At 35.9% G+C, this 21,691-nt stretch overlaps 1 protein-coding gene across 1 annotated transcript; it reads right to left on the reverse strand.

The window, feature by feature from the left end:
• Positions 1 to 3,803: 3,803 nt before the first annotated feature.
• Positions 3,804 to 5,416, reverse strand: LOC145005194 (FAD/NAD(P)-binding oxidoreductase family protein). The gene has a single exon (XM_078964251.1). It carries the CDS (start codon positions 5,354 to 5,356, stop codon positions 3,896 to 3,898), a length of 1,461 nt encoding a protein of 486 aa, XP_078820377.1. The 5' UTR covers positions 5,357 to 5,416; the 3' UTR covers positions 3,804 to 3,895.
• Positions 5,417 to 21,691: the final 16,275 nt, after the last annotated feature.

A 21,691-nucleotide genomic window follows, 5' to 3' on the forward strand; every position in this document is an offset into this window, starting at 1 on the left:
GTACCATTAGAGGACATTCACGTTGATGCGATCATGAATTACATCGAGAGACCGGTTGCAATATTGGATCGGAAAGTGAAGGTTCTGATGAACAAGGAGGTGCCCCTGGTTCAGGTCCAATGGCAACATCATAAGGGGTCCAAGTAAACTTAGGAGCCGGAGTCCGAAATGCGAGAGTAGTATCTAGAGTTATTTACGGAGCATGACTTCGAGGGCGAAGTCTGATTCTAGAGGGGTATAATTATAACCTCCCAACTCTCTGGTATTATAATTATTTATTATTTATTTTTGGGAATTCATGAATGACTCGGCGAGTTGTGTGTTCGACTCGCCGAGTAGAGTTGGATTTGAGGATGCGGGTTAAATAACTGACTCGTCGAGTCAGAGATGCCGACTCGCCGAGTTGGCGTTGTGTGAGGAAACCCTAAATCCTCGGGTTTAGGGCCTATTTAAGGAAACTTATGTCCTCATTTCCGCCTCACTAGCTACCCTACTCCCTGTGTGAAACCCTAATCGTTTGTAGTGAGCTAAGAGAGTTATAGAGCTAATCCTTGAGTGTTTTAGTGCACCTTTTGAAGAGATGAGAATGATTTTAAGAAAGGAACGAGAAGGGGTTGTTAGATCCATTGCTATTTCGCCCAGAGCTTCTGTGAAAGGTAAAAAGTCCACATATTTCGCATTGTGATGGTTAGATCTCATGTTTATGGAGTTTAGGGCTTTTTCCATCTATTATTAGGACTTTGAGTGTATTAAGTTCATCTAGAGATCTGGACTTCAGATCTGGACCTTGTGAGGTCCCTAGAGTCTAAAGATCCCAGGTTTATTCAGGCATAGTAGAGCTTTTGAGTGAAAAACCCTTAATGGATCATGTTTTTGGCATTTCAATCCCTAAGTGCCATGCATGGATGTAAAGATTGTGGCTTTACGTGATATTCGTGCCTTGGTAGGTTAGATCTAGAGTTTAGGGTTGCTTTCTTCCTTAAAAACGTTTGAATGAGAAAAGGGTCTGAAAGGACTCAACTAGTCGATGATCTGACTCGACAAGTCAGCTAGGGTTATCTCGATGGATCTGACCATGCAGTAACTCGGGAAGTTGATGGGTCGATTCGACGAGTTGAGTTGGACTTTTTTGAGATTCTAAGAATATCAATAAGACTCGACGAGTTCGGTCAACATGTATTGTTGACGCGAGTTGAAGTTTGTTGACTTTAGGGTTTGATCAATCATGACTTATGGAGACCATGGATGGGTAAAATGGTCTTTTTCAATTCCAAGAGTTAAAGAGAGAGAGAGAGAGAGAGAGAGAGAGGAAGTAGCTTAGTTTACGTAGAATTTTGATTAAAGTGTTAATTAGAGTCAATTATCATATATGAATAGGAGGAGGCTAGATTCGGTAATTCGTGTTCGAGGGGTACACATTTACCTAGCTTATTACGAGGTGAGTCTTCTCACTATACTTACCATGAGTGGTATCTATGTGTGACCAGAGGGACTTATGTGCTTACTTGAGTTATGTGATATTATGCATTTTGTTTGTGTGATATATATGTTATATTCTGTGTTTACTGAGATAGGACCGGAGGGTCCAAACCGAGTTGTGGGGCTGGAGGGTTTCCACTGAGACAGGATCGGAGAATCCAACCTGAGTTGTGGGACCATAGGCTTTCCACCGAGATAGGACCGGATGGTCCAAACCAAGCTATGAGACCGGAGGGTCCACACCGAGACGCATGAGACTGGAGGGTCCATGCCGAGTTATAGCCATGAGAGGTTTATTATTTGTGTATATGGTATTTTCAGGAACTCACTAAACTTCATATTTACCATATTATGTGATATGTGTTTCAGGTACTTCTCAGGACCGCGGGAAGGCGCTGGCATGATTGTACACACTTGTTCGAGATTATGTTGAGGATTCTGGGATTTGACTTTTTTTTTGTGGATTTATGTTGACATTTGAGACACTTATGGTTTTTATGAAATATAATATATGAGTTTTATGTGTTTTAAAAATGAAAATTTTGGGTTGAAAGTTTATGGTGTTATATAGAGCCACAGCGGCAAGATAATTGATGGCAACTATTGACAGATGAGGATTTCATTCGGAATTCATGTGGGGTGACTGTGTGGGAGTCTTTTGGCTCAGCAACTGGGCTGGAACCTGGCATCTCAAATGACTAGCTAGCACACGAATTGAGACCAGGGAGATCTCGGTGGAATTTTGAAAGCAACCAAGAGGCAGCATACTGTTTCAGGCAGTTCAGTGTTTCCGACAATTCAGAGTTTTTGGCAGTTTCAGTGTCTCGGGCAATATTAGTGTTTTAGGACTTCATGTATGGATGGGTAACTGATTGTTTGGGTAATGCCAAGTCACTCACATTGGGATTAAATAATCTCAGAGCAATTGATTTGACCCTATTGTGCAGCTCTCGTCTAAGTCTAATCGTTGCAGGGGTGAATCTTCTACTCGAAGGATTATCTGAGCCTCCTGTCGAGTTAAATGTTCTTTATCAACAGATGGTCAGTGATTTTGCTTCCGTCGAGATGACAATGTGATCAGGGATTGGAAGCATTTTGTGTGGTGCGAGACTCTATAAGGATGGCTTGGTGACAGTTCGGTGTGAGGGGTCTGACAGGGAGTCAGACCATTGAGACTTAGGATTCGGATTCCAGATATGTGAGTTTGGTTTTAATTGAAAGATCGAGGAGTCGTTCTTCACCAAGCTTGAAGAATTATTCTAAGGATGGTTTGAGTAAATCGGGATAGGTCGTGGTATGATCAGATTCGGAAGGGTTATGATTGGTTGGTTATTCGCTGAGAGAGGACATGGGTTGGTTCAGCACGGTCGAGTTGTCGAGGAATCAGGATATTGCAGATTTCAGGTCTTAGGAGGCAAAGACGGTTTGCAAGGGCTAAAGGTTCGGGTGTTATTTTAGGGTAGGAGTTTCGTTCGGGTTTCGGTTGCCTTGGGAAGGCTATTATATGTATAGAAATTCCGTTCATGATCATCAGGATTGATTACTTTGAAATGGGTGTTAATAAGGAGCGATTTCGAGTATAAGCAAAAAAATATATTGTAACATTGGATATCTTTTATTAGAATTATATCATTGCTCCTTTTTTCTGATAATGAAATATATATCTTGCATATTTGAAATAAATTTGATTTTTGTGGCATTGCAGAACAATTTTTTTCCAAATTGAATATTTTGAAGCCATACTTACGATCTATATTGACCAAAGAACAACTTATTGGATTGACTTTGATGATATACAAACGCACCACTTTGGATAAAGTTACTGATGATGAAGATGTTAATAAAAAGTTTATATTAATGAATATTATGATGATTTTTCAGTATAAGCAAAAAAAATGTATATTATTTTAAATGAAAATTTACTTTTATTTATTTAGCAATAGAAATGAAAATTTATAATTTTTTTGCTTAAATTTTTAGAACTTGAAATAAGACCTATTTTTTGTTAAATTGTATAGGCCTTCAAAATAGGTCAAACTTTTTTGGTGAATCCATGCTCCATGTTAAATCCGGGTAACATCCCATGACAACTATTCTTATTGTAATCATCCTCACTATTACCACCAACATTAAATTTCTAGGAAGCATAAGCCATGAGAAATATGTGATTGTTAAAAAAAAATTTACTTTTGATTGTTACCATCCTCACTATCACCACCCATACTACTTCGATTTAAAACCCCCAACTCCTTTATTTTATCATTCATATACAAATATATTCTCAATGTTACAATTAGTAGATCTTAAAGTATGTACTATAATCATGTTATAAAACATATTAGATTGAAAATATGTAAAGTACATGAATGATGAACCTCAATTTACAAATGTATTATCTTTTATCATTCTTTCAAGCTTATGAAGCTTGAACCAAAGATCGATCTTTCAGTAAAGCCTCAGCCGCCTTCCTCCCGGATACCAGAGCCCCATCAAACGTCGCACTAGTCCGGTAATCCCCACACGCATACAACCCTAACCCTAGCTTAGGGTTCTTCTGTAAATCCGTCGGAGGGCATTGATTTGGTTGTGCGAATTTAACACGATAACTTCTGAGATATTTCCAGGATCCTACTGCAACTTCCTCCCCGAACCACCCACTAAGCTCCTCCACCACCTTCGTTTTCAGGTCCTCATCGGAAAGATCTTCATATAATCCGATAAGGGAAACCGACACCAGAACTTTCCCCGGCGGGCCGTATGAAGGAGCCACATTGGTGGCGAAAAACATGTTGTTGACGATGCCATGGCCGGACCCGTTGATGAACAGAGCTGGATCGGGGACTGGAACTTGGGTTCGATCGGCTGAGAAATACAGACACACGGTGCTTCGTGGTGGCTTGATTTGAACTGGGATGTCGTTTGATTTTCCGGCGAGAAGCTTAACGGCTTCGGGTTCTTCGACTGCAATGATGACTCCGTGTTCAGCCTTCAAAATCTCGCCATTGTTCAATCTAACAGTGTGGCTTGATTCTGATTCTGAATCGATGGATTTAACTGGTGTGTTTAGGATGATGGAATTGGAGGGTAATTTTGAAGCTAATTGTTCGGGAATTGCGGAAATTCCTTTCGCCGGGAGAGTGTTATCGCCGAGAGCTAAACACTTGAAGATGAAATCGAAGAGGCGGGAAGTGGTTTCGAGGTCTCTGTCGAAGAAAATCCCACCGAAAAATGGTCGGAAAAATCGATCCACAATGGAATCGGAAAACCCAATTCGTTTGAGCAAATTGATAGTGGAGGTCTCTTCAGCAGAGAATATCTGATCATCGGATTGAGTCAAAACCCTAATTCTAGTCAATGCGATGAGAGATTTATCAACGATTGTTCCAATCGGGTTTGTTAGAGATTGGATAGCATCACCTAGGTGGCGTAACGGATCAGCTACTGTATGGAAGCCACCGCCGTAGTAAACCTTAGCTCCGGAGTAGAATTTTTGAAGATCTAGGGCTTCGTAGTCGAGTATTCTTCGGGCTTCCGGGTAACCGGTGATGAAGATTTGGAAGCCACGGTCGAGGAGGAAACCGTCGACGTTGTCAGTACGTACACGACCTCCGACGCCATCAGAAGCTTCGACGAGGAGGAAGGGAATGTTCTCGGAGTGGAGGCGTATGGCGGCGGCTAAGCCGGCTAGACCAGCGCCGACGACGATAACTCCGGTCTTTTTGAGGGTTGGTTGAAGAGTTATTGATGGGGGAGTTGTTAGGGAAACCTGTGAAGATATTTTGGTGGTGGGTTTGAGTAGGTGGTGACGACGGCGACGGTGGTGGAAGGTGTGGTGAGGAGTGAAGGAGGAAGTAAAAGAGAGAGTGGCGATTGTCATTCTGTCATCTTTGATTGGGTGGCACGTATGCTCTGGTTTTGTTGAAGAGGCTTATCCAGTTATAGTTTCTGTTTTTACTAGCTTGTATACAGGCTACAGATTTGAGTTCATTTTGGATAGAAAATAATTTTTATTCAATAAATTCTACTTTTGGCCATTTGGTTGACACTTGTATCAATTTTTAGTCTAAGTTTTAAAAATTAAAAAATGATGCAATGATATTTACTTTTTAAAAAATTCATCATATTTAGTTAGACTAACATCATTTGTTGGTTTGTTCCTTTAATGTAAAAAAATACTCCATCCGTTCCAAATTAATTGTCTATTTTTTGAAGTCTTTTTTCTTCAACTTTGATCTTAAATATTTTTATTTGTGTTATATATTACTTGATGAAACTTATAACAATGAAAAGATATTTAAAATACAATTTATTCATATGTTTTGTATTAAGTATTATCTATCAAAAAGAAAATTATTTAAGATCAAAGTTGAAGAATAAAAACTGAAAAAGTCAAATGTGGACAATTAATTTGGAACGGAGGTAGTATTTTGTTGTAAAGTGGATGTGGATACCTACCTCTTACAATGTGTTTTAAAATAGTGAGGTCATCAAATCTCATAAGCAGTATGTAGGGTCTACATTTGAACATGTCCAAACAAGAGCAATTTCAGGATGGATGATCCTGAGAAGTTCGGTGTAAGGCATCCCAAAGAAAACAATATTAAGATATTTATCATTGGATGATGTTATAATGACTCAATGGGAAAATTGTTAATACTTCAAATTAATCACATATCTAGAATGAGTTGTGACTAAAGATGATTACGGAAAATTATAAAATTAAATAAATATTTGAAGAGTGGTTATATTGCTAAAAATTAATGCTTAAAAATGTTATGTTGTTCTAATAGCTTTGGGGCACAAAGTGGTGAACAATTGCAAGAATTGGAAGCTAATCCTCATGTGACCTTTAAAGGTGAGTAACCATGTTTCCTTCTTCACATTTGGTAGTTAATTATATGTTTTTGCTGAATTTTGTGAAACACAAGGATGGGATACTAATGGTAGATTGTGGTAAGCCTTGGTGGCTAAGATCCATGATAGGTATGAATCATCGATGTCATGGTAAGCCTTGATAGTTAAGAACAATGCTGATTAGGGTTTCAGTAAGCCTGGGTGGCTGATAACTTTTAGAGTCTTGGTGACTAAGAGCCCTGACTGAAAATATTTGGTAGACTTGGTAAGCCTCGATGGCTATGAACCATAGTCACTATTTGTTGAATAACCATGGTAAGTCTTGGTGGCGAAGAACCATGTGGATTGCACGAAAAGGAAAGACCAATGAAACTTGAATTGTCTCACAATGTCATTAGGTTTCATAAGGATTATGAAAGGCTTTATGTGATTGTATATGTGTTTATATTGATTTAATATTCATAACAAATATTCTATTGCCAATTTATGACATTAACCCTAAATTTTATCCCACATAAAAAATGAGATCTAGACCCACTCACAGGACGTGTTTAGTAAAACTAGCTGGTAGCTATAACTTTTATTTGTTATATGAAGATTTAGCAAAAGTAGTTGGAAGCTTCTGAGATGTGTAAAATTACATAAAATGACAATTATTTTAAAATAGATAAATATATAAATACATTTTTAAGGGCAATTCTGGATTAAAAAAGCTCAAAAGCCTTTTTTTTTTTTTAACTTTGCATTAAGTAGTTTTTAGATTTGGTGTTTTCTGTTCACACTAAAAGTTAAACAATCGTACTCTCAAAAAAACTTTTTGTTAAATCGAGCTTTTTGTCAAAAAGACATATATACCCTCCATTTCCTCATCATCAAATATAACCAATCAACCCAAGGAATTATCCACAAAAAAAAAAACTAATTCCAAATTCGAAACAACATACACTTAAGGAATTATGTTTCTACTATCAGCATGTCGTACCAATCAAGCAACATAAGCAATTTTCTTACACACATGCAGTTCATTTGTCTATATATCATTCACAAAAAAAATAGCAAAGTATGCATGTATATGTATTTAGTTTTTAGTATTTAGTGTTTAGTGTTTACCTCTATTCTAGGAAAATTGCAGTGAAAACTGGAAGCCTCTTTGATTTTTTAGAACCATGAAGGAACTTGTTAATGTAAGCATCAATGTCATGTTTTGAAAAGGTGTCACCATTTCCTTTTTGAATCTCAATGTCATCATCTAAAGGAGTCCAATCAGTGGTTTTAAAGCTTGCAATGTTTGTGGTGAATTCCTCTATTTTCATAGGTGACATTGCTGCTGAGATGTTGTAGTTTTTGCAAGGGGTCTACATATGCAAAACAGATAGAATATGTTAGGAAATGATAGAAATAGCAATGTAGTTTAAACTTATTTTGTTGTAATTTGTAATAGGATGAAGGAAAGTAGGATTCTTTAATACCTCAAGTATGGTTTTGTAAGGAAATTGTGATGCCCTCAGCTCCTTATTTCCATGTGCAAACTGTCACAAATGAAATCTTGTGATGTTATAGGAATTTTACATTCAGATTGCATATGCAATATGACAATTAACAAAAATGATTGATTTGAATCTTGTTTGTAACTTTTGTTTAGTGATGTATACCATCAAATAGTTCAATTTTGGAATTCAAAACTCCCATGACAGTGTGTGTGTGTGTGTGTGTGTGTGTGAGAGAGAGAGAGAGAGAGAGAGAGAGAGAGAGAGAGAGAGAGAGAGAGAGACCTGGCATTTGGTTCCATAACGGCAATAACCAGCTTTCTCCAAGTAAGACACACAAAGATCCATCTTATAGTTGTTACTACCAGGGGATGATAATGATGATGATGATGATGATGAGCTATCTGGCAAAGAAGATGATGAAGATTTACCTCTATCAACTGGTGGATTCTTCAGAACGACACCATCCATCACTAACACATCTTCTTCCACCTTCACTGCAGTGTTCCTAAAAAGTAAAGGTGACCTTGGCCGATGTGGTGGCTCCACTCTTGGAGACTTATCAGAGCCCCGAGTAACACTGTTGCGATGATATTTGTATCCGATTGAAGACTGATGATCCCCAATTGATGAAGGCGTTGCCAAAAGTGACCTAGAAGATTGCAGATATCGGAGGAGTGGGGAGTTCACAGTCTTAAAAGAAGTAATATGGCCATCAGGTGATGGATATTGATCGATCACAGGAGTTTTGTAATGGAAGTAAGGATTCTGAGTCCCAAAGTTCTGTATAGGTGACATGCTGCCGCGTTTAGGAAGTTTTGAGTCGCTAATACCATACAGATTATCCATTTGTAGCTAACTTTACACAATCAACAAAACAGGTGTCAATTGTTTTTCAACAAACACGATCATGAACAATTTCATGTAAACATGTATGCTCTGTTAGCTCTAATCGTTGACGTTGATGATGAAACTACCAATTCATCACAAACAAAACCTTATAAACTAAAATTTTAAGCAAAAAACTATTCCTGAACTTGAAAATCGATAACTTTTACGCGTTAATGACGAAACTATCAAATCAGAACACAAATTACGATGAACTTAACGTTTAAACTCCCGCCTAAATTCAAACCTCTGACGATCATGCAACAACGCGATGAAAACATACTAGAAGTTGATCGAGTTCTAGGTTTTATCAAATGTTGAAGCATAAAACGCGATGTGAGATTTAAATTAACGGAATTTAGAACATTTGAATTCGAATACCTGTGTAAATGGTGCTTTGATGAAATCGTTCGGATTAAAGAGGCGGAGAGAGACTGAGAGAGAGATAAATCAGGAGATCATGCGATGGAGTTGCAATGTGAGCATTATGTGACCTCCACCGCCATTGTAATGGTTTTCATCATCGACTCTGTAACTGAAGACGACGGGATGTGACGTGGAGTAGCTATTTGTACCCAACAAGGCTTCCCCTTCTCTGACTACGCGACCTGTAAAGTCAAAAGGCGTATATTTTCATTAATACCCTTCAATATTTTGTGTCCTGTCAGTTAATACCCCTAAGTTTGACTTTAAATGATGTTTAACGCAATATGTAATGAATCCTACGGGTTAATCGGAGAGAAAACGGACGGAGTTAAGTAAAAAAGTTTAGTGATAGTTAAGATTTATTTGATGTATTCAAGGACAAATGCAATAAAACTCCTTCATGTTTTTAACTTCATGTTTTTAAGTTTATTTTATCTAAAATTGGATTTTATGTTTATTTAACTCTTATGTTTTCTAAAAAATATTTGAATTTATCCTTTTACTTGTAATTATAGAGGTTTTTTAGGTTATTATATATTAACTTCGTAAAAAAATCTTTTTGTTTATAAATTTTGTTACGTTTTTAACCTTTTGTTTATAATTTTTTTAGAAGTACAAATACATATTTTTATATTTTGGAAATATTAATACGTATTTGTAATTCTAAAAACATATTAATTTTTCTTTTTAGAGAAAATAACAAAAATAGGCATTTATACTAATAGCATTACAAAAATAGCCAAAAAAAAATCGAAATTACAAAATTAGCCAACGATTTCACAGATGGAGATGCCCATCTGCGAAATGAGCATCTCATTTGCGAATGTACAAGCATGCTTTAGGTGCTTGTACATTCGCAGGTGCTTTTAATTTTTTTCTGTATATATAGGGGTAAAATCGTAGATGAAATAGGTCCATCTGCGATTTACTCTCACTCTATCTGCGGAATTGTAGGGTTTTTTTTTTTGTATTTTTTTTTTAGTTTGATTATGAAATGAATTGGTTTGACTACGAAATCATGTTGCTATATAAAAAGTTTTGTAGATTGTTTTACTTTCTCAGTCAAACCAATTCATTTCGTAGTAAAAAAAAAAACCCACAATTTCGCAGATAAAGTGAGAGTAAATCGCAGATGGACCTATTCCATCTGCGATTTTACCCCTATATATACTAAAAAAAATTAAAAGCGCCTGCGAATGTACAAAGCACCTAAAGCACATCTGTGCTTTAGGTGCTTGTACATTCGCAGATGAGATGCTCATTTCGCAGATGGGGCATCTCCATCTGCGAAATCGTTGGCTAATTTTGTAATTTCGATTTTTTTTTTGACTATTTTTGTAATGCTATTAGTGTAAATGGCTATTTTTATCATTTTCTCTTCTTTTTATGTTTTAAATAGTATAATCAAGCAAAAAACTCATATATATATATATATATATATATATATATATATATATATATATATATATATATATATATATATATATATAACAACATTAAAAAAGAACATAAACACAATATTTAATTAACCATTTTTTGGTATACAAATATGAATTTTTTGTATGATACATATAATATGAAAAAAAAGTAATTATAAAAAAAATATAAAGGGTTAAAAAAAACCTATAAGTTTAAGTTTTTTTGAGAAGTTAATATCATGATAATTTGGAAAAAACTATAATCAACGGTAAAATGGTAAAACCGAACATTTTTCAAAAAATATGAGGGCAAAAACATATATAAAATCCAACTTTAGGCAAAACCCACAAAAAACTTAAAAAATTAAGGGTTTTATGACATCAGTCCTTCGTAAAATTAGTAAGCATTACATATTATAGAAAAATTGTGTCATTATGGGTTACTTAAACAATATCATTCTTTATATTAAACATAGAAAAATGGGTGTGTATGGTACAAAGTTTTTGAAAGTTTTTCGGAGTTTTATGCAAAATAATAATAATAATAATAATAATAATAATAATAATAATAATAAATAAAAAGACTTTGTTCGACCATTGGATATTAACACCAATGCTACTTCAAGTAGTTTTAGAAGCTTTTAATTTTTCTGATTTTTTTAGCTTTTATTTTTATGTAATTTTATATTTTTAAAAAAAATAACAACTATTTTTACCGAACACTTATGTATAAATAAAAACTTTCCGCTACAAGTTACAAGCTACTAATTGTTTTGGTCAAAAAATGAACAATCAAGAATCAACAAAAGTATATGAGAGGCTATGATGTTCAGAATAATGCAAGTATAAAATGTTGATCAAAGTGATACAAGTTGTTTACAAGGAAATGCATTGATCCTTGCTAGGATCTCCTGCATAAAACATTAGGAGGTGATAATGATCACCTGCCTTGATAATTTTATTGATTGAGAATATCGATTACAAAGAAAATGTAAAGAGTATAAGTACAAGTGTTGTTCTGCTAAGTCTCGTGTGTAGTATGATGAATACAAGTGATTTTTATAGTCTAAAGCTAATAACAAGAACTCTGAAAATTCTAGGATCCTACAAGATCAACTTATAGACGTTGCTTGACTTGGTCTTCCAAGTATTTTGCTAGGTTATGACGACTATTCATTGAGAATATGTCTTTGACTGATTATTTCTGCACATGTGAGAGAGATAACGGAGTATATAATCGTTATACATATTTGGAAAATAATAGCAAGGATCCTGAGGTTTGAGGATCTTGAAGTTTGAGGATCCTGAGGTTTGAGGATTCTGATTGTAGTCCTGATATCCTAGCTGTAACAATTGCCCAAAAATTATTCCTGTGAAATACTTTGGAGTTAGTTTGCCAAAAATTTAAAAGGATAATTTAAAAATAAAAAGACACAAATATAATAAGAGGTTTTGAATTTTAAACCCTAATTGATAGAATTTATTTGTTCAAGAACCATTATAACCGATCAAATCGACTTCTCTCTTTCTTCTGCCACCAGCATAAATAGAGGCAATCGATTGGGGCTATTCTTCCCCATGTCTTTTAGCTTTCATCTACGAGTTTACCAGTCGTCTTTGAAGGTACACTTCTCACTTATTCTCCTTAGTTTTCTTTTCACTGACAATGGGCAAGAAAATGACCATATATCGTAAGAACACACTCGCTCCTTCTGAGGATGGTTTCGTCGACCAAAAGATCTTATCCTACGATGAGATTTGTTCTTTCGATGAGTATAATATCGAGTCGTTGAAAACAATTGGCACTTTCTCCAATGAAGTTGTTTTCAAACCCTTCGATCCAAAGCACCAACCTAATTTCACTTCCTCCTCTTGGGTCTGCTTTCCTAAATACCCCTTTGGTTTGAGTATGAAATACCCCTTTTCGGGATCATCTCCAAATTCTTTAAAGTTCCCAAATTTCTTATATCCAAGTCATGCCTATTGTTTGGAGAATCTTATTTTGGATTGACAAACTGAACCATTCCAAAGATCTAGATATAGGTTTAGCTGAGTTAACTCATGTGTATGATCTTACTACCTTTGGAAGCTCTTGTTTTCTTCTTAGGCTCAAACCCCACAAATCCCCTCTCATTCAAAAAACAAAACATAATGATGATGCTTGGAAGGAGAAATACTTCTTTGTGAGACGTGATTCGATCCTTGGTGGGGATTCCCTGTCGGAGGCCTGGGTTAAAAGGGTAGGAATAATTTTTCCTTGTACTAAGGATCCTGGAATTCACATTTAATTAGTTTGTTTGATGTTTTGTAGCTTTCAAGTTTAAAGAACTTATCCCGGTCACCAAGGATACCGAAGAGAAGATAGAGAAGCTTCTCGCTGTTTCTACAGCTGACAGGTCTTTCAAATTCGATTACTCTAGTCTCCAAGAAGGTTCCTCCACCATTGCATCAAAGGATACTAGTAAGAATCCATGTCTTTCCTATGATAGTTTAGAATCAATGAGGATCCTTAATTAATGAGGATCCTGAACTAACGAGGATCTTGTACGATGTATAGGATCCAAGGTTACTCTAATGGTGATCCATCTTATCTGATCCCGAAGTCGATATGTCCAATGGCCTGATCTTAGTCAAGAGAGAAAAAACTACCTTACCTCTTCCTCTTAAGAAATCTCACATTGATCTTATTGTGAAGACCCTGAGCTCCTGTAAGAGGAAGACCTCAAAAGCCATGGATCTAAACCTGGAAATTTTCAAAGCCAAGGAGGTGCTTCAAAAGTTTATTTCGTTTTCCCAAGTCGTAAGTGTTCGTGTGACATTAGCTTCTGATCCATACTTGTTTTTATTAACATCATGTTCATTTCAGGTTTCTGCTCATGTGTAACACCCCAAAATCAGAAGACCTAGAAAAGAAAGGAAAACCTCAAAATCAGAAGGAGGCTCGTCGAGTAGGTGGGGTGACTCGATGAGTAGGAATGCATTCTGGGTTGCGAGTTAAGTGACATACTCGACGAGTAAGAGGACCGATATAGCGAGTTGGCCAGGGTTTGGGAAACCCTAAATTCGGGACTTGGCACCCTATTTAAGGATTTTATTCTCCTCCTCTTGGTTCCATTCCCAGCCCCATTATCTAAAACTTAACCCACGCAACCCTAGATCATTTGGTGAGTGTGTGAGCCATTCTTGAGTGTTTTGGTGTTCTTGGAGGCTAGAAGAAGAAGGAGGAGGTTGAAGATTCAAGGAGGAACTTGTAGATCCAGCAACACCATCTCATTTCCATCATTTTCTGGTAATGAAGTTTTCATCTTGACTTATAGTTTCTTAGATCTCTTTATGTCCACTTTATGAGAGTTTTGGTCCATAAAGCTTGATCGATGGTAAGGATGTCCCAAGCAAAGATCCTTTCAGATCTGGAGTCCCTAAGAGTGGTTAAGGCATAAAGATGCAAGCTTTATGCCATTGGAACCCTCATGCAAGCTTTAAGGAGTTGTTATAGCCTTTTAAGCCTCAAAAGGCCAAGCTTGGAAGAAAAAGGGCAGAGACTTTATGTGTCCTTCTGGTGTATAAGGCCTAGATCTTTGTTGTTATGCTTTGGATTAGAGTAATAAGAGTTTTTGGGACCTAGAGTTATGTCTTAAGGAGCCAGGGTTTGGCTTAACCCATTAAGAAGGATTAGGAGTGGGTAAAGTTGGAAACTTTAACTTCATGATGTCATCTTCAGCATGTAAACGAAGTTTGGGGTTTCAATATGAAGTGTAAGGGCTTAATATGTTAAGATGGTCGATCAGACTGGGGGATTCGGCGAGTCCAGGGAGGGACTCGACGAGTCTAAGTGTATTGTCCCGTTTTTGGTTATGTTGGGACTCGACGAGTCTGAGGGCTGACTCGACGAGTTGACTCGATAAATCGCGACCTTGAGTAGCGAGTGAACTCAGCAAGTCAGGGGTTGACTCGACGAGTTGGATCGCGATCTCACCAATGGCCAAGATCAATTCTATTAGGGTTATGTTAGCTATTGTTGCATTTCATGATTATGAAATTTGGCAGATGGATATCAAAACTGCTTTCCTTAATGGGAAGCTGGCTAAAGATGTTTACATGTGTCGCCCAGAAGGTTTTGTGGATGCTAAATACCCCAATAGAGTGTGCAAGCTTGAGAAATCCATTTATGGATTAAAGCAAGCGTCTAGCAGATGGAATCTTTGCTTCGGTGAGAAAGTCAAAGAGATTGGTTTCTCTAGGAAGTGAGGATGAGTCCTATGTGTATGTCAAGGCTAGTAGGAGTATAGTTAGCTTTCTAGTATTATATGTCGATGGCATATGGCTCCTAGAAAACGACATTCCAACCTTGCAGGTAGTTAAGTCCTAGCTTGGGAAGTGTTTCGCTATGAAGGATCTAGAGGAAGTTGCTTATATTATGGGGATAAGGATTTTGAGAAGTATGAGTAGAAGACTAATAGGACTTAGTCAGAGTACTTGTTTGGACAAGGTGCTAAAATGTTTTAGCATGGAGAATTCCAAGAAAAGATAACTGCCCATCCATAGCAATACCAAGTTAAGTAAGACTCAGAGTCCGAGTACCGATGCCGAGATAGCGGAAATGAGTCTAGTGCATATGCTTATGCCGTTGGCTCGATCATGTACGCTATAACATGTACTCGCCTAGATGTGGCTTTTGCGTTGAGCATGGTTAGTCGATATCAAGGGAACCCGGGTAGAGCTTACTGTATAGCAGTTAAGAACATTTTTAAGTACTTGCGAAGGACTAAGGATTGGGTCCTTACACTTTGTGGGAGTTATGACTTGAGAGTGACAGGGTATAGTGACGCCAGTTTTCAAATCGACAGAGATAACTTCGGTTTTCAGTCAGGTTGGGTATTTTCGCTTAATGGAGGAGCAGTAACTTGGAAAAGCTCCAAGCAGGAGACCATGGCTGATTCAATGTGTGAATTAGAGTACATAGCAGCGAGCGAAGCATCGAAGGATGCGATATGGTTGAAGAACTTCATTGGAGACCTTGGAGTTTTACCAACCATAAAGGAGCTGTCACACCCCAAAACCAAGAACGGCAGAAATGTTCTGGGGTAGAGGACATCATGTAAAGTATCACAACAATGCAAAGTAGTAAACTATCAACAACATCATCCATTGCATTAATAGTATAATTTTTAATTACAAGTGTGTTCTTTCATAGAATAAAACAACATAATGAATAATCAAAATAAAAGACGAGTCTTGACTGCTCTGTCTTCACAAAACCTGATCATCGTACCTATCTATTGATGACCTGAGAATAAAAGTTATTTTGAAAGCGAGTATCAGCGTAAAGCTGGTGAATTCATAAGTATTTTAGTTTTATTGATTTGTAAAAACTGTAATGTAAGACTTGTAATTGTTTGAGAAAAAGTTTGTATAAGTATAAAAGATCCTAGAAAAGCTCATATATCCTACTAGTATAAAAGTAGTTTTTTTTACCAAGACTCGACTGTTTTGAAGGTATGTATCATTGTAAAAATGATGATTTTTCCCATGTATAACTATTATTATAAAAATATAGTCTACCTCTTTGTTTAAGTGAATGTACCACAAAATAAAGGTAATAAGGAAATAATATAATTATTGAAATTGTATCCTTTTGTACTAGGATATTCACGGCGTGGTAACTCGCCGAATAGTACAACCGAGAACATCTGTAGATGAACACACCTTTTGTTCCGAGCAGCCAAGTGTAGGATGGTCAGTCCATGAGTGTGTAAAAGTATAACTTCATGTAGTATGTAGTAGTGTCTCCTCATGTAGTATGTACTAGTGTCTCTTTGTATAGGATGTACTAGTGTCTCTTTGTATAGTATGTATTAATGTCTCTTTGTATAGTATGTATTAGTGTCTCTTCGTATAGTATGTACTAGTGTCTCTTTGTATAGTATGTATTAGTGTCTCTTCATATAGTATGTATTAGTGTCTCTTCGTATAGTATGTATTAGTGTATTGTATGTATTGATTCATGTATGAACTGAATCTTAGTGTGATTACTTGTATTGGGAATAATAGTAAATAGTATCTCCTAACTATGGCTATTATAGTTACTAGAAATGTACGTGTATAATTGAAGTATACCTTTGCTACCCAAAGGTACTGAATTGACTGACAAAAGTTTTATGTCTATTTATGTATACATAATATATAACTAATATTTAGATGACCTTTGGACAAATAACCGATACTATAAGGCCACATCCAAACAAGGAAAAGGAATTAAAGCGAGTTAGCAGTCCTAAGTCCTTCAAACATTACTTATATAACTATACATATATAGGCATGAATTTGAAAATATAAAGTAAAAGAGCAGTTTTGTAAAACCTTTGAACGTTTGGTAAATAAGAATTGATGACTTGATGTCAGTTTATAAAATGATTTAAAAGCACTTTGTTTGATAAGAACGGTTTAAAGTATAAGAAATCCTTTGTTTGAAACACAAATGTAACAGAGTTTGAAAGGAAAGATATAGTATGTAATACAATTTGATAAAGAGTTTAACATGTAAAACGTTTTGGTAAGTCATTTGGAAGTAGTATACTGAGTAACAGCTAAAAATACAGTAAATCCATTTGTATGCTAGTTATTAATCACATGTGATTGATATAATAACTAGCATGATTCAACTTGTATCCCCCCATAAAAGCATTTATAAACATTTAAAAAAAATTCAAAAGTTTAATTAAGGGGTATGAACTCACCTGTAGTGAGTGGATCGTATGGAAGTTTCGGACAAGTGCTAGGTGTCAAGTGAAGACTTGAACACACACAATGATCCTAATAACATATAAAGACATATATATATATATATATATATATATATATATATATATATATATATATATACGTGTGTGTGTATACAATTAGTGATTATAACACTAATTAGACAAGTAAAGACACCCTAAAACATGGATAACACTTTGATCCAAGTGCTAGGAGTTCATTAGGGTTGCATCTAAGGAGTGTAGGGCTCCTCAAAGGATTTTATGGTCCAAATGGTAACAACTCATGAGTTTATGGCCCATGGTCATTTCCCCATGAGTTTATGGCCGTAAACTCATGGCATTAAGTACCATTTTGTGGATTTAGGTCTTATAAGTCATGAAGAAGTATTCTTACTTCAAGTCTAAGCCTTAGGAAGTCATGGTGGCACAATCTTACTCCTTTATAGAGTTTACGGACTAAAGACCATTTCCTTATGAGTTTACAGCCATAAACTCTATGTGGACATGTTTTCTTTGATGTTTAAGGTCCTTAACACTTCAAGGATGTGATCTAGGTTAGTGCCCAAGGCCAAAGAAGGGACCAGGGTGCATTTTTCCCCACTTGTAAGGGTTTACGGCCCAAGAACATGTCTTAGCCGTAAACACCTTGTATCTTGTGTTTCTTTGTGATTTTGAAGTGCAAAAAAAGTCCAACTCAAGTGTATAACAAGCTAGGATAAGTGTACTTACAATCTAGAACCTTGATTGGGTATTTAAGGTCCAAGAACACTAGTGTGTGTTCTTGGTGAAACTAAGAACACTTGAAGATCTATACAAATGGAATGATTTCACGGATGAAATCATGTAAGATCACTAGATCAAGTAAGATATCAACTAGTTAGGGCAAGAACACTTACTAGTTTTGCAGATCGGGGATGAAGAACCCGATGATCCTTGAGAGAAAACTCGATTTCTTGGGTTTGAAATGTGAGAAATGGCTAGAAATGATCAAGGCTCATATATATGGGTGGGAGTTCATGGCCTACATGGGTTTACGGCCGTAAACTCCATGTTTACGGCCGTAAACTCCACAAGATGGAGTTTAGGGCATGAATTTTGTACTGTGGCTTAGCAGTTACTTTCTAACACTTATTCCTTAAGTATACAAGGATCGAAATGCTCAAATAGCCTCTAAATTGTGCTAAATGATAGTAGAAATAAGTTTGACTTTCAATGAAGTGTTTGACTGAACAAGATAGAAAATTTCGGGTTATCATAGGAGCCAATGGATATTTTCTGAGCGGTTGCCTTAACCAAGGAACCAAGGGATCATGGTAGATCCAGACACATCAACAGAAAATACCACTTCATCAGACATCGGGTAGAAGGACTCCTCGTAGTCAAGAGGGTATCGACAGAAGAGAATCCTACGGATCCCCTCACAAAGGGTCTAAGTAGGATCAAGCCCGTTCAGCATGGCGGGGAGCATCGCTCTGAAGGACGATATTAATTTTAGTGATTAGATAGATGTTTAGAAACTTGTAATAGATAAATGTAATTGACATTTGGTGATTATATAAAGGAGATTTATATATAAGTATTGTTTACTATCTTGTGTCAATTGTTTACTATTGTTTCGATTTTGCATGTTTTACTTCCTCGATAATTAGATTGTTCAAATTATCCACAGTCGATCATACTTTGAAGTTAGTTATGAGGTTAGACCATCATGAATTGGTTTGTAGATTGTCTAAGTGCTTAGACATAGCAAATGTTTGTTGCAACATTCATGAGTAATTCTAAAATAATATTTAAGTATTGGATTAAACCCACTCTCATATGAATCACTTCATGGAATTTATCACGAGTGATTGTGAGACAATAATATCGTATAATCTTTAAACCAAGATATATGAGTTGTTGTTTACAACTTGGTTGTGCATTGATAATGCGTAAACGCATCAGTAACTTAATGTTATAAAACGTGTTGGTGTGTATGATTTGATGAGTGAATAGTACAAGCATATAAATCAAAGTTTATCTGTTCCTTTTATCCTAATAGGGTAAAAGCGATATCTTGGGCCCCTCGATGATTGTGTGTTGACTTATGTCAGGCCCGATCAAGACTGAATTCATGTGTTCAATTAAGTTCTATGTCAAACAAATCAGAAGCCAAACTGTTGGACATTGACAATGATTATGTTCCATGTGTTTGTCTACATGATATCCTGCAGAACGGGAGATTATATGATCCCTTATCTAATGGACGTGTCATTGACTAGGTCAAAGTTTGACAGTTGCTTTTGAAAGGTATGATTGCTAATCGGATTTTGAAGTCATGCTTGCAGTTATAGTTATTAGACTTATCCAAGTGGGAGACTGTTGGATTAGGTGTCTAAGCTCATAACTATAATTGGTATGTACTTGATTTGATTGTAGCATGATCCTTTTGGGTTGTCTTCACCATAACAACTAGGTATGATGAGTTTTGGAGAAAAAGGTTAATTAACGGTTTATTAATATATTATAAAAATAATATATTAATTGAGAAATCATATTATTTAATTAGAATTAATCAGAAATTAATTTTAGGATCAAAGGAACTGATTAAAAGTAAGGGGATTGATTTTTCAAATCATTGATAGTTGCAAATGGGTTGTTGGATCACCTTGGAAGGGCTGGACGAAGGGGGCCTTCTGGAAGGTTTCCATGGAAGATTTCGTCCAAGGGGGCCTTCTGGAAGATTTCATGGACTACTTAAGGCTTAAGCAATCAGATTAGGGTTTCCATCTAAAACCCTAGCAGCAACAAGTATATATAGACCCCTTAGCCTCTAGAAATCGGCCACTTGATTCCTAAGAGAAACCCTAGCCAATTTCTTACTCCTTCTACCTCATTCTTTGCTTGTGGTGTTTGTGACTCCATTAGAGCTGCAACGCTTGAGGCACTAGCCTTTCGAAGGTCAAGGAATTGAAGAAATGATTACTTATTACTACTAGCTAACAAGAAAGGTATTCTTCTAAACCCTAATATGTATAGATTTCGATTTTATATAGTAGATCTAGGGTTCTTGCTTTGGAAAATTTATTTGCATGTATAACTTGAGAAAAACCTAGATTCAAAGCAAATAGGGTTGCATGTGTACATAGGAATGTATATATGCTCAAAACCCATCAAATTCTTCATTATTCTTACAACTTTGGCCCAATTCAACTCCTCTAAGCCATCCAAAGCTAAAATGCTCACTTGATCGATCAATTTCACAATTTTTAATATCTTTTTTTCATCTTCTTTTAATATCAAGCCTATATTGATTGCCAATAAAAAATGTCTCATTAGCCCATATACTCTTTTGATCTTCTAGAGCCCAAATCATCACATATCTTTTTAGACCACAAGCACAATTGTGCCTGTCAAGTAATTCAGATATGCATTGCAAGCTCCCTATTTCAAGGCCCTGCACTATGGTCATGCTTCATGTTAAATATTTTTCGATAAATCATGCAATTAAGTTCAAAATAATAGAAAGCAGGAGTGAATCCTTTAAGGGGCCAGGGGAGGCCATGGCCCCCCTGATTTCTACTCCAGTAATACCTATTTATATATTGAATGATTTATAAGTTATTAAAAAGCACCATTGAAGAGACTAGAAATCAACAAAAAACACAGCAATAGAAAATTTAAACAGTATTTATGAAGATACCTAAAATTCCTAATTTGAAGGAAAACTGATACACCAAAATTTAAACTTTCAAACTTCTAACTATTTAATGACAAAAAAATTAGAAAAATATATTAAAATGTCTCAAACATAAAAATGAAACCTTTAACCCTTAACAGTCATTCGTCATCACCTTTCTTCTTCGATTCACCATAAGTCTTGCTTACTTGTAAGCCCATATCATACTTATTCTTATCCCATACCATACTTGTTCTTATCCCTCTTGTTTTGTATCTTCTTCCTTCTTTAGTGTGTTTTACTGTTTCTTTTTTTGCCTTGATCTTTCATGATATAGACATGGTGTAATAAAGAAGGGTGTAGTAAACTGTGATCTCTTGTGGGTCTTTATTTCCTTTTCTATGAAGGACTTCTATCGCACACAATCTCAGGCTACAAGGACAAACTACACTATTAAGCTTAGATACTAGCTTTTGACTTTTTTCCTAGATGCCTATATTAACAAATAATGTTATATTTGTTATTAAATTGTTTATTCTATTTTGCCTAGACCATCTCTTTGTTCTACAGAAATGTTTTTTATTCTTTTTTAATTTGTGTAATTATACTTGTGTTATTGTTTAGTTGTCAAATGAGGGTTTAAAAAGACAAATAAATTTGTTGCTAAAACATATTTTGGAATACAAAAGCAATAAAAGTTTTTTCAACAAGTAAGCGTTC

Source organism: Lactuca saligna, chromosome 7 (assembly GCF_052625555.1).
Source record: "Lactuca saligna cultivar CGN05327 chromosome 7, ASM5262555v1, whole genome shotgun sequence".
Lineage (NCBI taxonomy): Eukaryota > Viridiplantae > Streptophyta > Magnoliopsida > Asterales > Asteraceae > Lactuca > Lactuca saligna.

Bases quoted from the DNA above. Each gene is read 5' to 3' on its own strand.
- LOC145005194 (XM_078964251.1), bottom strand. From the start codon at position 5,356: ATGACAATCGCCACTCTCTCTTTTACTTCCTCCTTCACTCCTCACCAC.